Raw genomic sequence first — 22,418 nt, forward strand, 5'->3', positions numbered from 1 at the left:
ATTCTGCAACATAAAAAGACAGACATCCCAATTATTTGAAATTTCCCAGGCAGTATAAAGAAACAGACAAATTACAACGACCCAAAAAATAAACGCACAGTTGAAACCATGTCAAATTTGTCACGCTATTTTTTTTAATTTTCAGTGTTCCTCATTCAAAATGCTGTAAAATGTAAGGGAGGAGGGGCAGGATCTTAAAAATAGCTGGCTTTGGATCTATTGAAGCTTGGTTTCCTAAAAACCTTAAATAGCTTTGGTCTCTATAGGCTGCCATTTCCCCTGACTGGATATTTCAAAGACCTCACTACTGTATGGATTCTCTGTATCCAGGGGGATGAGCTCAGCTGATGAGATCACCAGGACTTTCTCAAAATTTTTTTTTCTTTTTCCTGTGTTTTCACAAAACCAGTGAAGTGTAATTATTTTTGAGATGCTTCTCCAAATCTCATCTGAAACTGACTAACATAGTTCAAAATTTAAAGGAAGAGGGGATAGCAAAGCGTTACACACAAACACACCACTTCTCAAGGCAACAAGGCTGGAAAATTATTGACAAAAATAAATAAATAAGCAAACAAACTAGCAGTTCAATTCCTCAATAACACAAACACAAGAAGATTGCTAATCTAGCTCTCCCACTAGTTTCCTGTCTGAACTGCAAGTCATTCTCCCTCTCAAAAATTTGATTTTTCTACTTGTAAAAAGAGGATAACAAGGTCAGCCTTTGTAATCTGGTTCAAAATCAACAGATGAAAAGAACTATTTAAAAGCTATGACACAGAGCTCAGGAAGTCAAATTTAATACAACAAAAATCAGCATTTGCCCAACAGCTTCCGTGCAAAACAGTCTGTAAGCAACAAATCATCAAGTAAATTAAGATTTCTAGCTTTTTGTTTCCAGTGCAAATTCAAAAGTAACATTCATGTAAAGCGCAGATTTTGTAGAACAGAAAAGTTCTAAAACAATTAAGTTTACCTCTTTTCCTTTAGTATCTCCATTTTCAATCCATTCAACCGTTACGCTTTCATTATCTTCGTTTAGGGATGTTACCATAGCTTGGTGAATTCGGCCTAGAAACCAAACACAAATGGTCATTTATTAACCGGTGGAAAAAATTTTCCAGAAGTTATTTTCATCCCCACACTGAGACGCGCAGAGAAAGGCAGAAAGAAGAGGGTTAAAAAAAAGGAGGTGATAAACAGAAGATGATTCCTGGTTACACACTGTGAAGCGGCTCAAACCTGATCCACCAGTGGATGCTCTAACGGGACAGTCAGCGTACAAGGGAAAAGTTCAATGAACAGAAAACTGAGTGGTAAGTGAACACCACACCGAGACTCTCTTTTATTCAGAGAAGAAAACTCCAGCACCACGAGTCTCCCACGAGCAGGTGAAGTCTCCTGAGGTGAGCTCCACAAAGGCTTGTTTCTCCCCCTGCTAGGCCGGTACAACGTTACGTGTCCCAACACAGGAGTGAAACCCTCTGACAATGTATTCTGATGGCCATTTCTTATGGGCATTCAATCAGTTGGTAATTCAACTAGAACTAAAGTGCCTGCAACAATAATACAAATCATTATTTTACAAACAGCCGCTTACGCAGAGCGCTGAGACGGAGCTCAGGTGCCGTTGCTTTGACTTCTCCAGTCAAATACCCAAAGCCAGCAAGCCCCCATAAAGTACAATAAAACCAGGAACCCTTCAGTAGAAATAAGGATTTTTCTTCTTAAACATGTAGTGTACTGCAATTTTTTTTATGTCCTATTTCCTACGCACAGGAGCGAGGAGCAACTGGAGGGGCAGAGCAGCCATGCACTGACACAAAACGATCAAGACCCAGGTGTCACATTGATTTCACATCACTGCTTCGCCCTAAGAGTACCAAGAATTGAGGTTTCTAAAGAACATGAGCCCGATGCAACTGCTCCTCTAACACCCCCTTTTTAAGGAGCCGTAGGATGACCAAGCAGCCCCTCACTCCACCACCCCGAGCCACCCCCAGGTGCCCAAGGGCCACATGCAGCTCCCAGAGGACGAGGGACCATCCTGTAGCACTCCATGCACACACTGCCGCCAGGGGTGAAACGCAGCACAGTCCCCACACATCTGCCCTGGTCTGCATCTCCTCCACCTTCCACCTTCTCCTCTCCTTGCCTATAGCTTCCAGCCCCACAAACCTCCTCCAGTTTTCTACTCCACTCATTGTTTCAAACTTCTGGTTTAGCCATTTCAGTCATAATGTGACAGTTTTCCAAAGTTAATGCTTTCATACAGCCTAAGATTCCTACAGGCAGAAAGGAAGAAAAACCTAGACTGATACCCCAAGTTATCTCCCCTAATGCTACAAGTTACAAATATTTCTTTTATTGCAAAGGCTGCCTAAACAGTCACACACAATTAAAATTGAGCAAGAAGAGAGACCACGGGGAAGTGTGATGGGGGAGTAACAGCCAATCTGTGCACCTTATGATACCATGCAGAGGAAGAGAAGAGCTGTGCAGAGAGAGGCAGGAAAAAGAGGGTTTTCAGGTGAAGCGTGGCACTGGGGGTACTCGCGGAGCAGCCGGCATCCCCGGGCATGGCTTTACACCTGCGATGACCACCACGCCGGCAACAAACACGGTGTACGCACTTACAGCCTCTGTGCTTCTCCCCACCCAAAGCACAAGATGCATTCCACCACTGAAGAAGGTTAAGTAGGATTTTTTAATTAAAAAAACAAAACAAAACAAAATGCCCCCTTTGCTTCTCTTAGTTCCTGTCCTTTAGCATATGCTAGTCTTTATTTCCTGGACCCATGTTTTGTCTAAACAAACCCGTCCATTCGTGGTTCCTGAGCACCCTTCTCCTGGGCTGGGTGCTCTGCAGGGATGCTCTGGCCAGTGTTCCCCATCGAGGCGCTGCCCGGAGACGTGTGGGTAGGGACCACCACCGTGCTGTCCCCTCCGCTCCCCTTGCCCAAGGAGGCTGGGCATGCACACATCCCCATCACAGGACAACGATGGAGTCCTGCTGGTGGCTGGGCTGACACAGACTCACTGGCCACGACGCTCTCACACCATATTTCCTTGGACGAGCTTTTGCATGCAGGTTTTCTTTGTGCAAGGTCCTCATGCACCTCTCCATTACTTTTTCTGCATTTAATAACCTCTAAGAACTTAATTTTGTGCAAGAACATCCTATTGTAGAACTGTTTCAGTTAGCTATCTGGTCCGCCAGCAACACAGCACCAGAAGCCACCGTCTTCCTGTAGCCATGCCACTCCTGCCACTTCTACAAAGGGCACGCTGGGACCACAAGGACACAGGAACTGTGGGAGCTGGAAGACTCCTCAAGCTTACATTGGTATAATCTGCTACTCGTTTAAGGCTTGGCCCTGCTGTCAGTCCAGAATCAAAGAGAAAAATGATATATGAAAAATGTAAGTTTAGCAAAACTTATTTTATACAGTATTATAACAATCTTTACTATGTTACCAAATTTTATAAATTTTTAAAAGCACTGTTCACAGATGAAACCTGTGACATTGTATTAGCCACAGAGCCATTATCTAAGACCTATTACCTGCTCTTGTGGGCCATTACTTTCAACAGAGAACGAATAATAATTAAAAAAGGTTTAATCTTTGCCATAAGAAGTGAAAGGAGATCAAAGCAGGCTGATGAATGAATAGAAAATACTGAACACTCTCACAAACACAGTAAGCCAGCATGCCGTAACAAAAGAATCACAATAAATCTTCCATCTCTGTGCCAGACTTCATCTGTTCCCTGGCCAAAAAAGTCAGGACTGAATAAAAAAAAAACTAACAAAAATAAAAGCTATGTCCGTCTTCCAAATATTCTCAGCTTAAATAGAAAACGTATACCATAATGTTTAAACTGGCAATGTACCCATAGAATTTGTTCCTAAAAATTCTTTGTGTTACTAAAAGTTTACATGTTATTGAAGTGCCAGAAAGCACATTTACATCTTTACAATTGCCTCTTGCTCTCTGCAAACAGTATTCCATTATATTTTTCTAGTACACAGCTGAATACAGCAGCTGTGAAATTCAGGAATGCCAGCAACCAATTAGGCTGGCATAAACCTCGTCTAGCATATAAAGCAAGACCAAGCTGCAACTGCTAAAGCATAAGAGCCAAATCAATCTGCAGAGTGGTTGAAGGCAACGTCCCTGATTTCTGGTGCATTTTCTAGAGTTGGTTTGAATATCTGAAGTGTAAACATGTCCACATAAACATGAACATGCACTACGACAAACTGAAAAAGGAACAAGTTATTAGAGAACCACTATCTTCACAAACATCTTAAAAACAAAAGAAGGAAGTAGAGCCATAGTGCTGGTACACCGTCTCTTCACTCAGCGTTTCTTCAATTTCTAGTGCCTCTCCTCACATGATTAGAATTCACATCACAGGCAAAACTTTTTCTGGGAAATCATTCCACTGCTATAGGGCTCAAAACTAATGGAGAAGTTATTTGAAAAGGCTATTATTTGTAGAAATATGTTCTATCATACAGCATGTGGCATCTGGCTTGTCTCCTGCTGACTAGAGCATTCAGAAAATATTGCTGCAAAGACAGCAGTAAGACTACATCAACGTATGTGAAGCCAACACTTTACCATTACCTTAAATACACATGTTATGATATTCTCACCCTAATCAACACAAGTGAAGAACATCAACTTTCATCTCCTCTCTTCATAGCCATCTGATGAACGTTTGACAAACAGAACAAAGCAAGCATAAACATCTGCAGAAATATCACATAAATCCCCTCTATTCTGTGGGTCCTTAGGGTAGCTATTGGTGCAGAAAAAGGTTTAGGAAGCAGCAGCAAAAGTAAATAATCAGGGCTAAATCAAACATTTTAATTAACCCTCAACATGGGTAGCAGTGCCAACTGATCGCAAATACCAAGCTGTACTTAGATCCTTACCTCTAAGCAAACCGAACACTTTCTACCTGTACAAAACTTCTCCAGACCACCACAGTTTTGAAGCAGTGATCAAGGATAGTATTAACCCATGGCCTTTTCATCTTCCTAATGCTTTTCAGAAACGTCAGTTATCAGTGTTAAGTGTGGGTTGGTGTTCTCTAGATTACAGTCTGGGCTAAAGCTTTGGCTGGCAAGTGACTCAAACCTCTTTGCACACTCCCAGCTGGCTCAAGAAATAAGTCTTGAAGAAGACTGCAGCTTTCCCCACCCTTCCAGATAAAGTGCACCCACCCCAGAAGACACTGTGCTCGCGCTTCTCATGCAAAAGTTTTGTGAAGTCTTAGAAACATCTTTGAGCCATAGTAATTAAAAATTTACACACAGGCTCCAGATCAGGCCGTGGAGAAGAAAGGTTCCTGATTTCCACTATGACCCTCTCATTCCTCCTCAAAAAACAGCAGCAGGACCCTGCCTGGCAGCGTTACCCCATGACAACCGTACAGTTGTTTAAGCTTTGTCAGCTCAAAAACCCAGGCAATTATTTTTAGCAGGGCTAGGCTATGGCAATGTTAACAGACCCAACATTCAGTAAAGGAAACTCACAGCTTATATTACATCCTCTGAACTTGCTATTTCTTTAGGAGCACAAACGTATTATATTAGCTCAGGCAGCGGTCCGGTCAGCCAAGCACTTAGTTTTTCTAAGTGCAACAACAGTAGATGTTTTACAGATGAATAAAAAAATAAAGTACAACTTAACATCCGCTACACAGCCTTCCTGAGGATGACCACTGCAACAGAAGCTACGAATCCCTTAAAGGATTACAATGGGCATTTGTGAAATAGCCAGGATTTTCCTAATCACATTCATGAGGGACTAACATGAATATTATCTCATCTAGAGATCCCTGGACATGACTGACCTTCACTCTCTGACATTTGCATTCAAAAATTTAAATTATGAAAAGTAGAATTTTCTTCACTGTCTTCTAAAAAGCATACAAACCCCAAGCTATATATATAAAAAAAAAAAACACATTTAGGAGAGACATGAGGATGCAAATCCAGAAGCAGCATTTACCAGAATTACTGTGGTCCAGAATATTGTCTCCTGCGCTACGGGCTCCAACTGGGGCAACTCTCGTGGAAAGACTTTTTCCTGCTCTCACAGAGCTCAGGGAGGAAAAAAAAATAATTCTTTACCCACCAAACAATGTCTATAGCAGACTTCCAGTAAAAAAATCCGAAGGAAAAAGAGAATTCCAAGCTCAGTGTCTCCAGTGATGTCAACTGCATTGATGTCCCCATTCAGGCAATCAGTGTTTGTCATGGTCCTCCCTGCACTACAGGGACACTGCTGCTGCTGATCCCCCAAGGAAAAACTGGCAGTTACTAGTGACAGATGTTTCTTTCCCCACAACACTAAACACGCTTGATTTTATTTTGTCTCAAAGTTTCATTTATTCACAAACAAGTAGCCTTTTTTTTTTTTTTTTTTACTTTCTCATATAGATTCATTTTGGTTTTGCCAGCCTTCCGTATTGTCTTGTCTGTTACCTTAGTTACAGTGTTATCACATTGTCACTAAGCATACACAGTACCTGCCATATTTCTAAAGCAAGTTCTTAAATATTAAAAATAATCCATAGAATTTTAATTAAAGGTATATTTATTTTTGTTAATGATCTCTAGCTACCAATTCATTTTATTTTATTCTCTAAATTATCACAGCAGTACCCAAGTCCTTCAAATGACAAGCACGTTACAACCACATTTTATGGTCTCTGTAAACCTCTACAACATAACAGACAGGCATTTTGAGAACAGAAACTATTAAGTTTCCCATATCTGCCCACGTATTTCAACTTTGAATTAAAATACAACTTAATCTACTCTTGCCTCCATCTAGAAAGTTACCAAACTTAGAAAAATCCCCATCTAAGATATGTACCTAATTTCTGGGCAAAACCCAATCAAAGGTAGTGCTTTAGAAAAAAAATTTTCACAGATCTTACTGACAGTCCACTAACAAATGGAAGAGCAAGACATAGACATGCCACTGAACTGTGTATACTATTTAGCTTCAAAATACAAACAGCACATTTAATGTCCCTCATATAGTAAATAGGACTTTTTTTAGGGCTTTTTTGCTTCTCCTGCATTCAACGCCAATAAGCCCCTCCACCTCCAACCACTAAACTATAATTCGCCATGCCCGGTCTCACTGAATGTGTTAGCTGTCCTCCACACTGATCCACCTTCTCTAATTCAGTTACCTACAGCCGCATCCCAGCCCTGCTGCCACAGTTTTTGCTTCTCTAACAATTGTTAAATCTCCAGCCTTTTCTCATTGTGACTCATCTGGTTTTTCTGCTGACCTTTCATTTTGCAAGCCGATCTCTAAAATTTCCCTTTACATTCAAAACAAGTTTCCTGTGGTTTCCCCAGTTAGAGGAACACTTTGTTTTCTACTTCCCTTCAAGGTATGTCCAACTTCTTTTGAGGGTGGAGAGCTAATACTCTATTAAGCACATTTCAAAGGGCATTATTCCACAGTAGTGAGCTCCTCCTAAAATATCTTACCTTTATTTGCTTTCAGAAGCTTGAATTGCCAGTGAAATCAATAGCAGTCACTCCACTGGCTTCACAAAAGGTTGTCAAGAGCATCTCCCCACTGTAGCATTCAAAAGCTATGGCTGCATATTGCCTCTGTAGGTGTGTCAGAGCGAGAGGGGAGACTTGCTTCTGAAGCAGCTCAATTCATAAAGAAGTATCACATCATAACAGCCAACAGATGCACTGATATTTAGCTACTTATCAGCAAGTTATCTCAGCTGTCCCGTGCGAGTCATTCTATCATTTTTAAGAGCAGATAAGTTCTCCACATATATCTTAGCTATGTGATATTTGGAAAAAGATATTTGGAAGGAAGCACCTGTCCAATCATATCTAATACATACTACCGTAAGTCCCCTAGAAAACCTTCAATAAGCAGAACACACTGCACCTTTATGGTACCAAGCCGTCTGCCTCTGCTGTTCACCCCAGAAAGCTGCACTAGCACCTCCTTTTCAATATATACAAACCGTTTTTCCAGATTACCTGTGTTCACAGCCATTTAATACTCTGTGCTTGCTTTTATAGCTTCTACAAACACACCTCTACAAGAACAGTGAGCCTGTCTCTACCTGTTTCAGTCTTTTAGGATTATCTCCTTTTCCAACGCTGGCAACCAGAAGGAGGTGCAATATCCCACGGGGGCTTCGGACCGCTTTCCACAGGAGCCCTCACTGCCAAATAACAGTAATTCTAGAATTATAGGCACTGTTCCCCTTGTCACTTCACCCTGGCAGTCCACACTTATTTTGTGATTAACTAGAATACCAAGATTTTTCTCATGTCATTTACAGTTTATAGCCCCCCCGTCTATAGCAAAAGCACATTTACTTTGTGCCACGTTTTACCTCAATTGTTTCATTGCGTATTTCCTAATCTTCCTGCATGACATAAATCTCCACAGAGATGATACTCCCACTCTAGCATAGTAATGAAGTTTCCCAAGAACAATGTTACTTTCTGTGTTATGACCAGGAATAAATAACTACAACAGATTGGAAAAAACAGCCAGCCGGTTCTGAAACTGATCCCAGAAGGCACACTATTAGATAGAAATTATTAGGTATGCTATCATCATCTGTCTTAAATACATTACTGTTCTTGTACTGAACTTCACCTGAGTCATTCTTCATACTCTGCGAAACTTTTTACTGAAATTCAGAGACATGCATGGCTGACCTTCATGACGGGCACACAGCTTCTCCCTCCCTGACACCCGGGAGGGCCAAGCTCAGCTCCAGGACTCAGCACCGCACGTACCTGCTCCACCTCTTGGACACGAGGCTGGGACACGGAGACTAGAGGCACTTCAGCATCTGTCCTACACCCTTTGCTACTGCTTTTAGTTGAGGCACTGTACATTCCTCCTACAGTAAAGTGCTTTGATTAGATTTGTAATTTTTTTCCCTTGTTTTAGTGCAAAATCAAGCAGGATGCACTGTAATCACTTCTGAAATTGATGTTAGTGCAATGGCCAGTTGCTCCACGACCTAAAGTCCTTTTATTCAGTTATTCTGGTTTTGTTGTTGGGGTAGCACCAAAGGTCGGTCTTTTTTTGTTGGGGAAGGGAGGCAACTCCTACAAGGGTCTATCACTTGCTGTCAAGTTAGATTGTGTCATGCTCTTACCAAAACATGGCATAAGCCGTGAACAACCTTCTTAATTCTCAAGCAGCAGACAGTACTAAGTCATCCTTTTTTCCAGACCACACCATGGAGAGAAACCCTAGGAGAACCGGTATGGGTCGGTTCATGTCCACAACACCGCTGGGACAGCACCTTTCACGGTACATTGCTCACAACTACAGCACTTAGTGCTCAACCCAGGTCCCTCAGCTGTGCATATGGTAGCAAGTTGGGTACTGGATCAGGAGGAGTTCTGCAAAGCAAAGCAGGTGGTGCTGAGGATCATACATTCACACCACATGTTTTGGAGGGGTGTCAGGGGAGTGGGTCTGGTACCAACCAACCCCTTGTTGGAGTACATCACAGACATACCTGGAGTGCACCCTCCAGCCAAAATTAATCTAAAAGGAATTTAGTGTGCTCTGAGGCCACTTCCAAAGTGAACTAAAGCATAGCATGACAACGTAAAGGATGATGAGAAGACAGATGTTCAAGGTCAATTCTTGATCTCAACTGAAGTGTTTGTATAGTTGCAGACCTGTGGTTCCAAGCAGCACACCGAGAGCCCCAAAACTTTTTAATTGTTTATGGTTATTCACTTTGATAAGCAAGTTAGTGAGAAAACTGCACTGCAGCCTCCCACTCTGATGCTTTTAGAGCACGAACAGGATCATGCGCTGCATGCAGGGATGTGCACAAGAACATGAAAGTGTGATGCTTACTAAAATGCAGAAGCACCATCCGAGCATCCGAGAGCCAAAACAATGCAGCTGAGGTCTCTTCTCACAAAGCATTCAAGGAAGTTTACGTTTCCTATAGGTCATGTGGCTCACTCCAGATGGAACTCTGGAATTGAACTAGCATATGTGCAATGAGAATGATCATGGTACCAGGACGCTAGACTAAAATGAGGTACAAGATAAATTCACAATCAGAACAGTCTGAACTGTTAAATACTTTAATCCCCTGTACAAGAAGATTACATGCAAAGAAGGGCTAATGAAGGAAGTGATTGCGAAAGTGAAGCAATGTTTTCTTTCAAGATACAGAACTTCCAAAACATTAGTGAGAATCTTAGGCATAATCTCCCAGCCTGGTGCTCAGTTACATGCTGAATTATGCTAAATGTGGGATACGATCCGTTGGCAAGACAGTTTTTTGGGTACTACAATGTTATGACTTCAAAGGGGCCTCTGAAAAATAAGGGAGTACACAAAAAGGTAGCAGAGAAGCTTCAACATGGACAAAACAAGCATCAGGCACCCAGAGAAAAATGATCTAACTACATAATACTAAATAACATAACTTAGCACATAATACTAACACTGGAACTGGAAGTTACAACTCATGTAAGAGAATCTCAGGTTAACACTTACGGTTCTCCAAAATCATCAGCTCAATATGCAGATGCAATCAAAAGAGCACCAATAAAACACTGGCCATCATCCAGAAGCTAGAGGATAAAAGCATGCGTCATTTTTAAACTACACATAAAACTGTGGTCCACCCACATCTCAAGTACTGTGGCACTAGTCTTCACACCTCAAAAAAGATGTATCAGAATTAGAGGAGGTAAAGAGGAGGACAACTAAGAAGACAAACAAAACAAAGCAAGTAGAGATTCAGGTGGGTGAGATTGCTCACGTTTGAGGAAAAGGCTGCGGGTGGGTCTGGTTTAGCTTTACAACCATAAAGGACAAAATAAGTGGAAACTTACTCACCAAATCCTGCAACATTATAGCTAGGAGCAGCCTCTTAAGGCAGACTGGTTTCACGCAGATAAAAGCGGTAATGTACATTTCTATAGAGCAAGCAGGGGACTTCCCAATCTTGCTTCCAACAGAGGTTGTGGAGACAGACAGTGTGAGCTGGGTCAGAAAGGTATTCAATAAATTCATAGATAATAGATCTATGCATGGATATTTAATAAGAATCAGCAGAGTTGTACTTCTAACATCCCAGAAAAATGGACATTTAATAGGAATTGGCAGAGCTGTACTTCTAATATCCCAGGTAAATTCTGGATATTGGGGGAAGACAAAGACTGCGGACAGTAGCAAGGCTGACCTGCTTTCCCTAAATAGCCTCATGGGAATTCACATGGCAATCTCCCTTCCAAAGTATAAAAGAAAAAAAAAACCAGCCTAAACCAAAACAATAATCCACCAGTTTTCAACATTCCTGCAAGGTTTTCCAACAGCCACAGTCTCTTTCATGGCCTATATGAACCCCCAGCAGTACTCAGATTTGAGGAAGATTAAGCAATTACAGACGCAAACTTTATTCATGTGAGAAGACATTAATGCATGCAATGATAGTATTTTCTGGCCTCTGTCACATCTTCTTTTACTGCCAATGCGTAAGTGAAGGTTTTCATTCAATTCCTGGTAATGACATTCACATCTTTCCTATGAGTTGACAACTTGTAAACAAGTTGCAGGAATAGTTCAATGTCTTCTTATTTATACTTTTTTAGTTTTGTAAAACTAAACATAATCTGACATCTTCTTGCACATTTAGTCAGCAGTTCCTTGGAGTCCTTTAGAACAATTTTGCAGGCAGCTTCTTTAAAAAAATCTTTTTAAACCACTTCTGAAAGTTCCTCTCCAGAATACTTTGTTACACACTTTTACAGATCAAAGTCTTCTGTGTTCAGTATAAATTTCAATAGTTACGGTATATAGGACAAAAAGCAGATTTAGTCAAGTATCAATTCCAAACAGCATTGGGCTTTGGTGGTTGCTGAATGTTTTTTTTTAGATTTTCTACAACAAGATTTAAGATTGTGGTGGACTCAAATAGTGTGGTGAATACCCTCTGCCAAAAGACTGGAATGACTTGGCCGGTCTTCTCCCTCCCTTCCCCCTTTCTCATGTTGTTTGTTGCTTGAATACATAGCAGAGACCTCCTTTTCATGATTTTCTCTGCTTTCTTCGAGGCTGACAATAGCTGCCTAGAAACAATAGCTTCTTGCATCACACAGAAAATTTCTACCAGCACCTTCTATGGATGTTTCCAACTGGTACCATTTGCCTTTCATGACCCACCCTGTCAAATAGTGGTTTGTTTGGGTTTTTTTCATTTCCCTTACTTTACACTTCTACCTTTAGTAAGAATATTTATCATTACTTATTACAGAGCTGCCAACTGTTGTTCCAGGTTTAAAGTCCGCCTTTATTCTCATACAAGTTCAAAGCCTGTATTATTTCCCGTATCTTAACAAGGTTCTAAAAGCTCAAACCAGTAGGAAAACTTTGAGTAATATTTTAATTCTTCTTTGTGGTTTGATTAAAAATTATTGTAACTTAAAAATCATCAGGTTGTGATTTAAATTCTTCTTACTCATCACCACCTGAATTCCTATCCTATTAAAAAGGTCAAGGTGAACTGGTAAGTTCAATTCATAAAAGTACAGAAGAACATGCAAACATAACCCAAAAATGAATCACAAACTTGGAAGTATTCCAAAATCAAAGTGTCCATTTGCTTTTCAAACTGAACTCATTTCCACTGCCCTCTTCATAGAGGCAGAGATCCTCACCACTGCATCATTATGCATGCCTGCATCTCTAGCAAACACTTTTATAGATCCATTGGAAATACACCTCTAACTCCATACGTAGTTCAGCCACAAGGGGAAAGTGCTATCACATTTGCTGAGATTGCAAAATGTGCAGCACAGTGCAACAAAAATTCTGGATCCAACATCTGCAAGGGCACAAGTATACTACGCACCTTTCTTCTCAAGAGAAAACTTTAAACAAACCTCCCTCCATGCCCATAGACCTCCAGGGTGTTCATCCACCGAGAACAACTTTTAGCATACTCTCCTGTAAGTAGCAGAAGAGACTGAAAATACTCACACTTCTGATACCTCTTACACACAGCTGTCAGTGCCTGACGGAAGCCATGAGAAACTCAGACTTGCACTTGGTAAAGCTTCAGTGGGATTACTGAGAACTTGAAATCAGGTTACATCATCCCCTTATGGGAAAAGCATTGACAAAAAAATGAAACCAAACTCAAATATATTTTGTTATATGCCAGTTACCTGAAGTAACATTGTTACTGCATGGGATTAGACAATTAGTTTTACAGAGTTGGTGTTGGCAAAGAATGCAGCAAACTGGTCCCCTTACAAGTCTGTGAAACTTAAAAACAGCTTATGCCTGATGCCACCAGAACAGCCACTAGGGAAAAACCGTAAGCTATACTGAAAGTATATTATTTGAATAAAGCAAAATAAAAAACTCTACTACCATGTTCAAACCTTTAAACAGCAAAATCCCTTGCTCTTCTTTCACAAGAGTCAAATATACAATCCTATTGTATATTTGTATAGGATCAGTGTTGGTGAACAAGACTCCATTACCAAAAAAAAAAAAGGAAAAGAAAAAACTGATAGAGTGCCTTATTTACTAAATCTAACTGGTAATTCATTTTTTAAAATGCCACTTAAAGTTCTGGTTAGACACACAGTTACACAGAGTTGTCTTCAAGAACCTCTACTTACTCCTTTTAACCAAGCAATTCTAAAATTAACTTGGCTTCCTAGCAACATAAAAGAACAACTGAATTTAGACTGTAATAGTAGAGTTACCAAAAGTCTTCTAGGCGTGTTCTGCTCATGTAAATGATTCAGTGCACTACACACATTAAAAAAAAACGCATCAGCCTGATGAATTCATTCTCTTTTCCAGGAAAGATAATTCTAAAGTAATTTTTCACATAGCTTTATTACCTTTTGTCTAACAGATGTAAAATCTAGTTTCAAGTATTTAGCAATGACCAAGTTCAAGGACAGCAAAGGTAACTCCACAGAACACTTTTCAACAGGGAAATGGCAATGCCACCCCTCCCAGAGAACTACCTGTGTCTGCTCTGTCTCCCAGGAGCAATCACCAAGCAGGGAGAAGAGGGGCACAAGAGAAGAACATCACAAGTGAAGAACATCCAGCCTCCTGCTCTGCCTCCAACTGTGGCTCCGCTCAAGAAGAGCATCTAACATGGCAGGTGTACTTCACCGTCTTCTAGTAAATCAATGGTTTATGGATGTTGTAAGCCACAACTGACCTGTTTATCACGATACCCTGGAAATGCATTTTGTTCACATGCCCAGAAGGTATCAGACACTGCCAGTACAGCCTCCTAGCTAAACACTCACTACAGAATTCAAAGCATCCCTTTACTGAGGCCAAAATGCATAGGAAAATCATGTCAATCACCCACCTACCTCTGTATTGGGAACACTATAGCAAACTACGGGCTTTTTAAGTCTCCAAGGGAAAATAAAAAATAGTACCCAAACAGCAGCAAAACAATGGTGAATGTTTTAAGGAGAGGAATGCGGACAGAAAAAGAAGTAACTGTGTGTGCCTGTACATCTACAATAAGAACAGGTTTGGGGATGTAACTAACAGCAGTTTAAACAATCTGCCTCCAGATTACCGAAGTTTTAGTTCACTGCCCTCCCTCCCCCACCTCCCTACAACATATTTAGCTAAAAACTAACACTGATGCAGTGGACAGCCAAAAGCAGCCCAGAGTTAAACATCTTAAACAGCTATGGAATCACAACCATAGCCAAAATTAACTGTAGCTAACTTAATTATGATGAGTGCCTAGCAGTCTTAAGTAAGTATAAAAAACCTTAACACAACCCAAGAGAAATTGATCCAAACAATATAGCTAGGAACACTTGGTTTAGTGTCTATGTTCAGTTAAGTACTGACAACAATTTAAATAAACTGGATACCAAGTCACAATTAAACACGGACGTTTGGAATACACAACTACAAGGAAATTTTAAAAAAGGATATTAGAAGGAACCGTAACTATTCCCTCCAGAAAACTGAAAAGCAACGCAAGGGAACATTAACTTCTGAAAAGACACAAGTGGTAAAACTGGAAAACATAGATAAGCTTTCAAGCAAGCAAAAAGAATTGTTCATGTACCTGAAAGCTTGTTTGTGTTTCTGAAATAGATGAACAGATATAACAAAAAATGTATTACAGCTCCATAAAAACATTCTACCCTACATCTGGAAATACACACTGAAAGCATCTACACTTCCAAATAATTTTAACTATGCTACAGAGGCATTATGAGAAATTGATTATTAAAAGCCAATTATCTTCTTAAAACCTGTTTAATTATAAGTTACAAACACCATCATGCCTGACCACATATTTTGTTTACTACATATTCTCATTACCGGAAAAAGTTAAGACTGCTTGGGAATCCTTATTGTGAACTTCCATATCTTAATCTTTGCATTATGTTAGAAATTTAACTTAATTCTGAAAAGTGAACGTAAGCCTTTCATTTACCAAAAGTCATTGAATTCTCTTCCTGTATGGACTAAACATATTGTGAACTTTTTTGCTTTACACCACGTTTTACTGTTCACAATGGGCTGACCACAGCATCCTCTTCCTGGTCCTGAGCCCAGCCATACAGTACGGTGAGAAAGACAAGATACCCCAACAAAAAATAAGATAAAAAAAAAAAAGTTTAAAATTAAAAATCACAATTTGTGATATAAGCAGTAAACTTTTACAAAGGAAGAACTTAAACAAAAACACAGCAACGAAGCAAATTTACTCCATTCTGTTACTGATTTTTCAAGCACAAAGAAAAAAAAAAAATCAGTGCCACATTCCACAGGTCAAGCCAAAAATGCTACAGATTTTGTGCTCCGGGAAAGAAGCTCACCTGCTAAATAGTTCATACTGTTCACTCATTCTCTACATTGTCCTATGATAAGTGGATGTATTAAAATTACTGAAAAGGTTAATTTCTCTTGTAGATGAAACAGAAAGAGGCATTTTTGCAAATACATTACTCTTCAGTCAGGTATGACCTCTTCCCAATGACTTATCGTCTCTTCCCACCTCAGCAAGGTGGGAAGCCATGCTTGGTGCCACAGTAGGATGGTGGGAAGCCATGCCTGGAGCCACAGCTGCACAGCAAAGTCTTCAGTGCATAAAGTCATAAGAAGAGAAGACAAGTAAAACTGGGCCCAGGCAACAGGCCATTGTAGAGAGTGGGTGGAAAAAGCAACAACCTACCGAACAGAAGCAAAGGACAGATTCCCCCACAACATGATTAGACAAGCTGTGTAATCCTAGCAGCCATATACAGCTCTAAAGACATTACTGCCAGTATGTAATGCTGTATTAAACACACTTATGGAACAAAGACGAGAATATTCTCTAAAGATTAGGACTTCAACTCTTGTCGTTCAAAAGCTATTTATACAAAATACAGGAGGACTACATAAATATCCAAGTATCTGCAAGTTACAGTGAAAATCCACTTACTGCATAACAAAAGCTAAGCGCTTAAAAAGTGATTTCAAAAAAGGCACAGAAAATTTACCACACCCTCCTGGTCAACACTTCTGTAGGAACAATCCCCAGAAACTCTGGATGTAACAATATGAGAATCTACACGGGATAAGCAAGCCTAAATGTTGGACCCTTTAGCTCGACCAGCAATAGCAGACTTGAAGCACTGCGTGCGATCTAGCCACTATGGAAGGACAAAGACACACTGTGTCCGTATGGCTTACATAGGGATTAGGTAATTGAGTCAAATGATTTAAATGTGGTAACAAAAAAGTCTTAATCACAGGGAAGGAACAGATGTATGTCACCAAAGGAAAGAGTAAAAGCACATTACCATTTAAATTTGTCCTCAAGAGCTCATAAAATAGGGTAACTACCCAAACCTGAACAGAATTTTTATAGCATTGTTGTACCCTCTATCCAGCTATAAAATCACTGTTGCTATTGGGATATGTACGTGAAGATCAAGATCATCACACAGGATTACCCAAAAGACAGAGGATGCTACAGACCTCTCAACTCTGAGAAACATCGATTTCACAGAAAGTGGGCTTTAAAGAAAAAAATCACAGCCCTTACTGTCATAAAAATTAGTCTTGTTTGCATTTGAAGGCAAAAGTTACCATGATGTTTTGGCAAGCGTAAGGAGAGAGGAGCTGCCAGTAGGTTTTTGGACTAGACGGATTATCTTTGACCATGACCAGTTCCAGCTGCTTCAGAGACAAGTGAAGAAAATTCTCAAGTAGGCAATTACAAAATAACACAGCCACAGGCACGATTTCTTCCTCCCTCCCGTCAGTTAGAGGTTATTTAAACTACAGACTCAGGAAGGGCAGAAACTACTTTTTAGGGTTGCTGGTGTATTTTTAATTTTTTTTCGTGTAAAACTGGATATTCCTACCATCCTTCTTGAAATTCTGCTATGCTTCTAGCCTCCATCTCCTCTGGCAAGAAGCTCCACATGATAACTCTACCTAGTCTATTCTCCTTTATCAGTTTTAAGTTTTCTCTTTCAAACACTGACAGCTCCCCTGTTCTTGTATTTTGAAAAAAAATTGGCAGAAACTCATGATCTTTCTTTTTTACACCGTTCAATGGTTAATGCTTAAAAATTCAGTGTTTTTCCTTTCCTGGAAGTTCAGTCAAATCTTTAGTCCCTCTTCCAATTACAGGAACGTCCCTTCTCCTCTTTTCACTTCATTTCTGACAGTGAGCCCAGAATTGTATTCCCCGCCCCACTTTCCAAATGAGCAAATATATAATTAATTTCTCTGTCCTTCTAGACAGCGTTTCAGATCTGCAGAGACAGAGAGAATAGGAACAGCCTGGGGAGGAAATGGACAGAACACAACTGGACTGAAAAAGTGAAGGAGAAACACCAATCAGCCTACTACAGGGCTGCAGGGCATAAGAGATTTATCCTATTTCAGCAAAAGACTGAATATATGGGCGAAAAAAATAAGTGAGGTATTATTTCTCCAAGTAGTTATGCAGGTCTTTGTCATAATTAATGGGATAATGCAGAAGAAGTGGAGATACAGGTGTAAGTTCACCGGTGAAGCTATTACTATCCGAGTAAAGGGAATTCATCAACAGAGAAATGCCCGTATGCAGACCTCAACAAGGAGCATTTTCTGGAGAGGAGCATTACAGTGGGTCTCACGGGTACCTTCTGGCCCCCTCTCCACTTCCCTAAGCTCCCGTGTGGCAAGGCACAGTTTCCAAGACTGGAAACGCGGCCCATTCTTAGCAACTCGCAACCTACAATAAACATTCTTTCCTGTTCCCAAGACAGATTACCAAGGCATATTTGAAGCAACATACATAAATCACACTGAAATAAGTAGTAAATTTCAGGATCAGAAATTATTCTAAAGATCCAAATTAGCTGATCACTTAATACGCTTTTACATGACATGAACACAACCAGCTATTCCAATTATAACTGGAAATATTATCTGCAGCTCTAGACAACATTTATACCAATGTTTACCCACTGAGAAAAAACAGATACACAGCAAGCAGCTCTGCAGCGTCGGTCCTCGAAAATGTTGGTTTTTATCCAAACACTGGTTTTCATGTGTTTTTGGCCAGGAGTTCTAACAATGCCTTTCATTTGTACAACATCTATTTTCTATTCAGTCCTATAAGAAATCTCTCATGAAACACTTAAGCCTAATTAGACCTTGTCAAAGTGACAGAATATGTAACTTTTCTTTCCAGAATGTTCTGGTCTCATCCTCACATTTATTGTGTTTTGCATGTCTTTGCAATTTTGTTGTAGTGAACAAGTATGACCTATAACACTGATGTTTCAGAAAAAAACAAAAACACAAACCACTTTTCTGTTAGTTTTTATTTAAAAAAAAAATAGTTATCTGGAATTAATAAAACTCTGTATTCAGAAAAGTGTTTAGCATAACTGGTAGACAGATGGGAAAAATGCATACTTTTCCAAATGACCCCACTAAGAAAGTAAAACTTTTATTCTTCTTTGAATTCAGCAAATAAACAGGTAAAGAAGGAAATTTTAGAGAATTACTATACCTACCTCTCAAAATAATATTTAACTTTAAAAACGGTCTCCCTACAGACAAGACAACATGTAAAAAAAGCCCAGACCAACACACCGCTTTCTCCAAAACTTTCTTAAACAGTTTTAGTTGTGCTTTCAGTCGAGGGTAGCCGCTATGACACAGCCCCGGTTCTACCTAGGATACAGTTCTGGGTAGAGCAGATCCAGACCGCTCCCTATTACTGAGCCAGAAGATCATACATGAAGACTTCCACTTCATCCTGGCCATGAGTTTCCTACACACCAACACTGCTGGGGGCCACAGATCCCTCTGTGAGCTATTGGAAGTCACTAATCATCTAGAAAACTAGCACATGCAAAAGTTTTCTACTGTGTTTAGTCAATCAAATCATCAATCAATGTATTAAGTCATCAGAAGAAAAAAAATCACTGGCCACACTGGATGGGAGAGATGGTCTGTAGGAACAACACAGCTGACAGAGGCACAGGCAGCAAGACCCTCCCTCCCCTTTTCAGAAGCAGCTAGATGAATTTCAATTGCCTGTGCCATCACAGCTCAGGTTGGAAACCTAAGTTCTGAATGGCAATGCACTCTACTGCTGACCATCCTTCGATACCTTTCTCAAAATTCTCCCTTCCACATACCTAAGACAGTTTCCTCCTACAGTTTAATGGGGAGAGAATGACAGAAGGCTGCAGCAGCCTGAGCCGGAACGGGGCGTCTCCTCCAGTCCCAAAGAAAAACAAGCAAGCCTCACAATAACCAGGACCCACCAGCTCTGGTACAACACTGCAGTCTGGTTGCTCACACAAGGACCAAGTTAACACAAATGCTCAAAACCCTACAGTTTGAGCAACTGCTGTTAAGACATCCCTCTAGTGTATTACTGATGTGCAATATATTTTAATGGGCTGCATCACATGTGTCAGTGATACAGCAAAATACATAAATCATTAACAGTAATGAAAATAATCACTGTTATGTTCAAGAGTTACTGTCCTCACTTCTGACAGTAGAAGTGAGCAGAACCCTGCAGAGGGGCAAAAAAAAAAAAGCAGCTAAGCATTCCCATGCCTTATTTTCCAAAGACATACAAAGCAAACAGTAACATTTATGAGAAGATCACACAGCCCTCAAAAAAACAGCTTTACAAGTTCCTGTAGTGAGGTTTTCTGAAACCCCAGGCAGAGATCTGCAGGAGTTATACAAATAACTGCCAGACCTATCAGATTCTTCACGTGACACACAACCCATTAAGCACAAATTGAGGGGTTAGGTTTAGCATAGTGTCCAGCCAGCACCGACCATTATTTTATTGTAGGGTTGAACTGCAGCATGGGACACAAGAAAGACAAGCTGCATAAAGCTTGCTGGCTGCTTGTTTCCTGCCTCATGACAAAACCATGCTAACTTCAGTGCCTTTGACCTCCAGACCTTTCTTCCCATAGAAATATCTGCTTATTCTTTAGCAAGCTCCTGAACCCTGGCGGGGGGGGGGGAACAACAAACAAACAAAAAACCCCAAAACTTTGCAGAAAATCCCAGCAGAACCCCACCCCGGTTTAGCAGGCATCACAGACCTCACAGAGACCAAGAGCCGATGACATATTCCCAGTCAAATGAAAGACCTGAAGTCACGAGTGACCTGCCACTGATTCAGACAGTGTGAACTTCCCATTTCGGTTCTCTCCTTCCAGACAAACACGAAGCGTTAGCACCCTGAACCTGACACACATGCCTCCTTTATTCACATGTGTTTCTAGACAGCACCACACGTCCTCCTGCCAGGAGATGCTGGGCAAGATGAGAAACACCGGATCCCCCACGGAGAAATAACAACTCACAGGCATAAATAGCAAACTTTCTTCTTACATTTTAATCATAAAGAACACCTGAAATAGTAACATGAGCCTTTCTGTCAAGTGATGGACGTGTCCCAAGGCATTTCTGTCAGGGCACGCTGCTGTGCCATCTTCTCAAAGCACGGCTCGTGCGCCAGGGCCGAGAAGTTATGTCTTTACATTACAGGCCTTTCCTTCCTCCACCACCTCACCCCCTCCCTCAGGCCCGCCCACCAGCTCCACGGCCTCTCCTCCCCACCCACGCCCCGAACCCCCCCCGATCCCCCCCATCACCCCATCCACAGCCTCCCCGCGGCTCTCACACCCACCTCCCCCTCCCCCGTCCTCCCCTCCCCCGGGAGCCCACCCCCTCCCCACCTCCCCCTCCCCGCCCCCGGCCCTGCCGCAGCCTCCCCGGCCCCAGCCGCCGCCGCCGCCGCCGCTGGCGCCCCGCGCAACCGCCCTGCGCCGCCAAGCGCGAGCGCTCCCCTGACAACCGCAGCGCGCGCCAGGCCCGGCCACTCCCCGGCCCCGCGCACACAATGGGCCCCGCGCGCAGCCCCCTCCCCCGCCCCACACACACCACCCCTCCGCCCCGCACCGCGGCGGGCGGCCGGGGTCTGCGGCCGCTGCGACGGGCCGGCCCCTCCCGCCGCCCCTGCCCCACTGACCATCACTGCGCTTGATCTCCACGTAGATCCCTATCTGGATCTTGCCGAAGTTGGCCGCTGCCATCGCTTCATGGGGCAGACCGGGCAGATCGGAGGCGCGGCCGGCGCGGTGCACGGGGGAAGGGGGGGGCGGGGAGGGCGGGCTCGGCGACAGCGGCGGCGCCGGCACCGAACACGGCGGATCTGGGAGGGAGGGGAGGACGAGAGAGGGAGGGACGGGCAGAGGGAGGAGGGGGGAGAGAGAAAAGGCGCCGGCCGGATATAACAGGCGCTGGCGGCCGCTGCGCCTGCGCGTCTGGCCGCGGCGTCACGGCGGGGGCGGGGGCGCTGCTGCGGCCTTCCTCCGCCGCCCCCTCCTCTTCCTCAGCCTCCTCCTCCTGCCTCGGCGGAAGGGGGGGCGCGGCCCGGGCGGGTCCCCAGCTGGGCCCCCCCCCCCCCCCCGTCACGATGTCCCCACCCCACCCCGCGGCCGCTGGGGGCTCCGCCTCGCCCCCTGAGTTTTCGCCGCCACAGCTGTTCCCTCACAGCCGGCCTCGGCCGGGCTGGCACAAGATGGTCGTCTCCCGCTGCCCTGGGGCCGGCGCTCCGCGAGAAAGCTCCGCTGCTGGGCCGCCCTGCTCGCCTCCCCGCTCGCCCGCGCCCGGGCAGGGCGAGGCTCGCCCCAGCCGCAGGCCGCCTGTGGGAGTCTCCCCGGCTTAGGAACACACACACACACACAGACAGGCGGCCGTTTGGCACCAGATGGTGACTGAGCTGCTCTGAAGTTTTAATGTAATAGCTTTATCTACCTACTGTCTGCTCACACGGCTCCCGGGTGCCAAGTTGGGTAGCTC

At 42.6% G+C, this 22,418-nt stretch overlaps 1 protein-coding gene across 5 annotated transcripts in view; it reads right to left on the bottom strand.

The window, feature by feature from the left end:
- KIF2A (kinesin family member 2A) overlaps nucleotides 1-21,790 on the bottom strand; it is a 57,684-nt gene extending 35,894 nt beyond the window's left edge. For 3 of the 5 annotated variants that reach the window (XM_063320151.1, XM_063320149.1, XM_063320148.1), the window contains exons 1-2: nucleotides 21,586-21,790; nucleotides 977-1,071 (exon numbers count right to left, since the gene is read on the bottom strand). In XM_063320151.1, coding sequence (XP_063176221.1) covers nucleotides 977-1,071; nucleotides 21,586-21,649 — 159 coding nt within the window. In that variant the 5' untranslated portion in view covers nucleotides 21,650-21,790. The remainder of the gene's footprint in view (nucleotides 1-976; nucleotides 1,072-21,585) is intronic. The other 2 variants (XM_063320147.1, XM_063320150.1) reach the window with 2 other exon arrangements.
- Nucleotides 21,791-22,418: the final 628 nt, after the last annotated feature.

This window comes from Chroicocephalus ridibundus, chromosome Z (genome assembly GCF_963924245.1).
Source record: "Chroicocephalus ridibundus chromosome Z, bChrRid1.1, whole genome shotgun sequence".
Taxonomy (NCBI): Eukaryota; Metazoa; Chordata; class Aves; order Charadriiformes; family Laridae; genus Chroicocephalus; species Chroicocephalus ridibundus.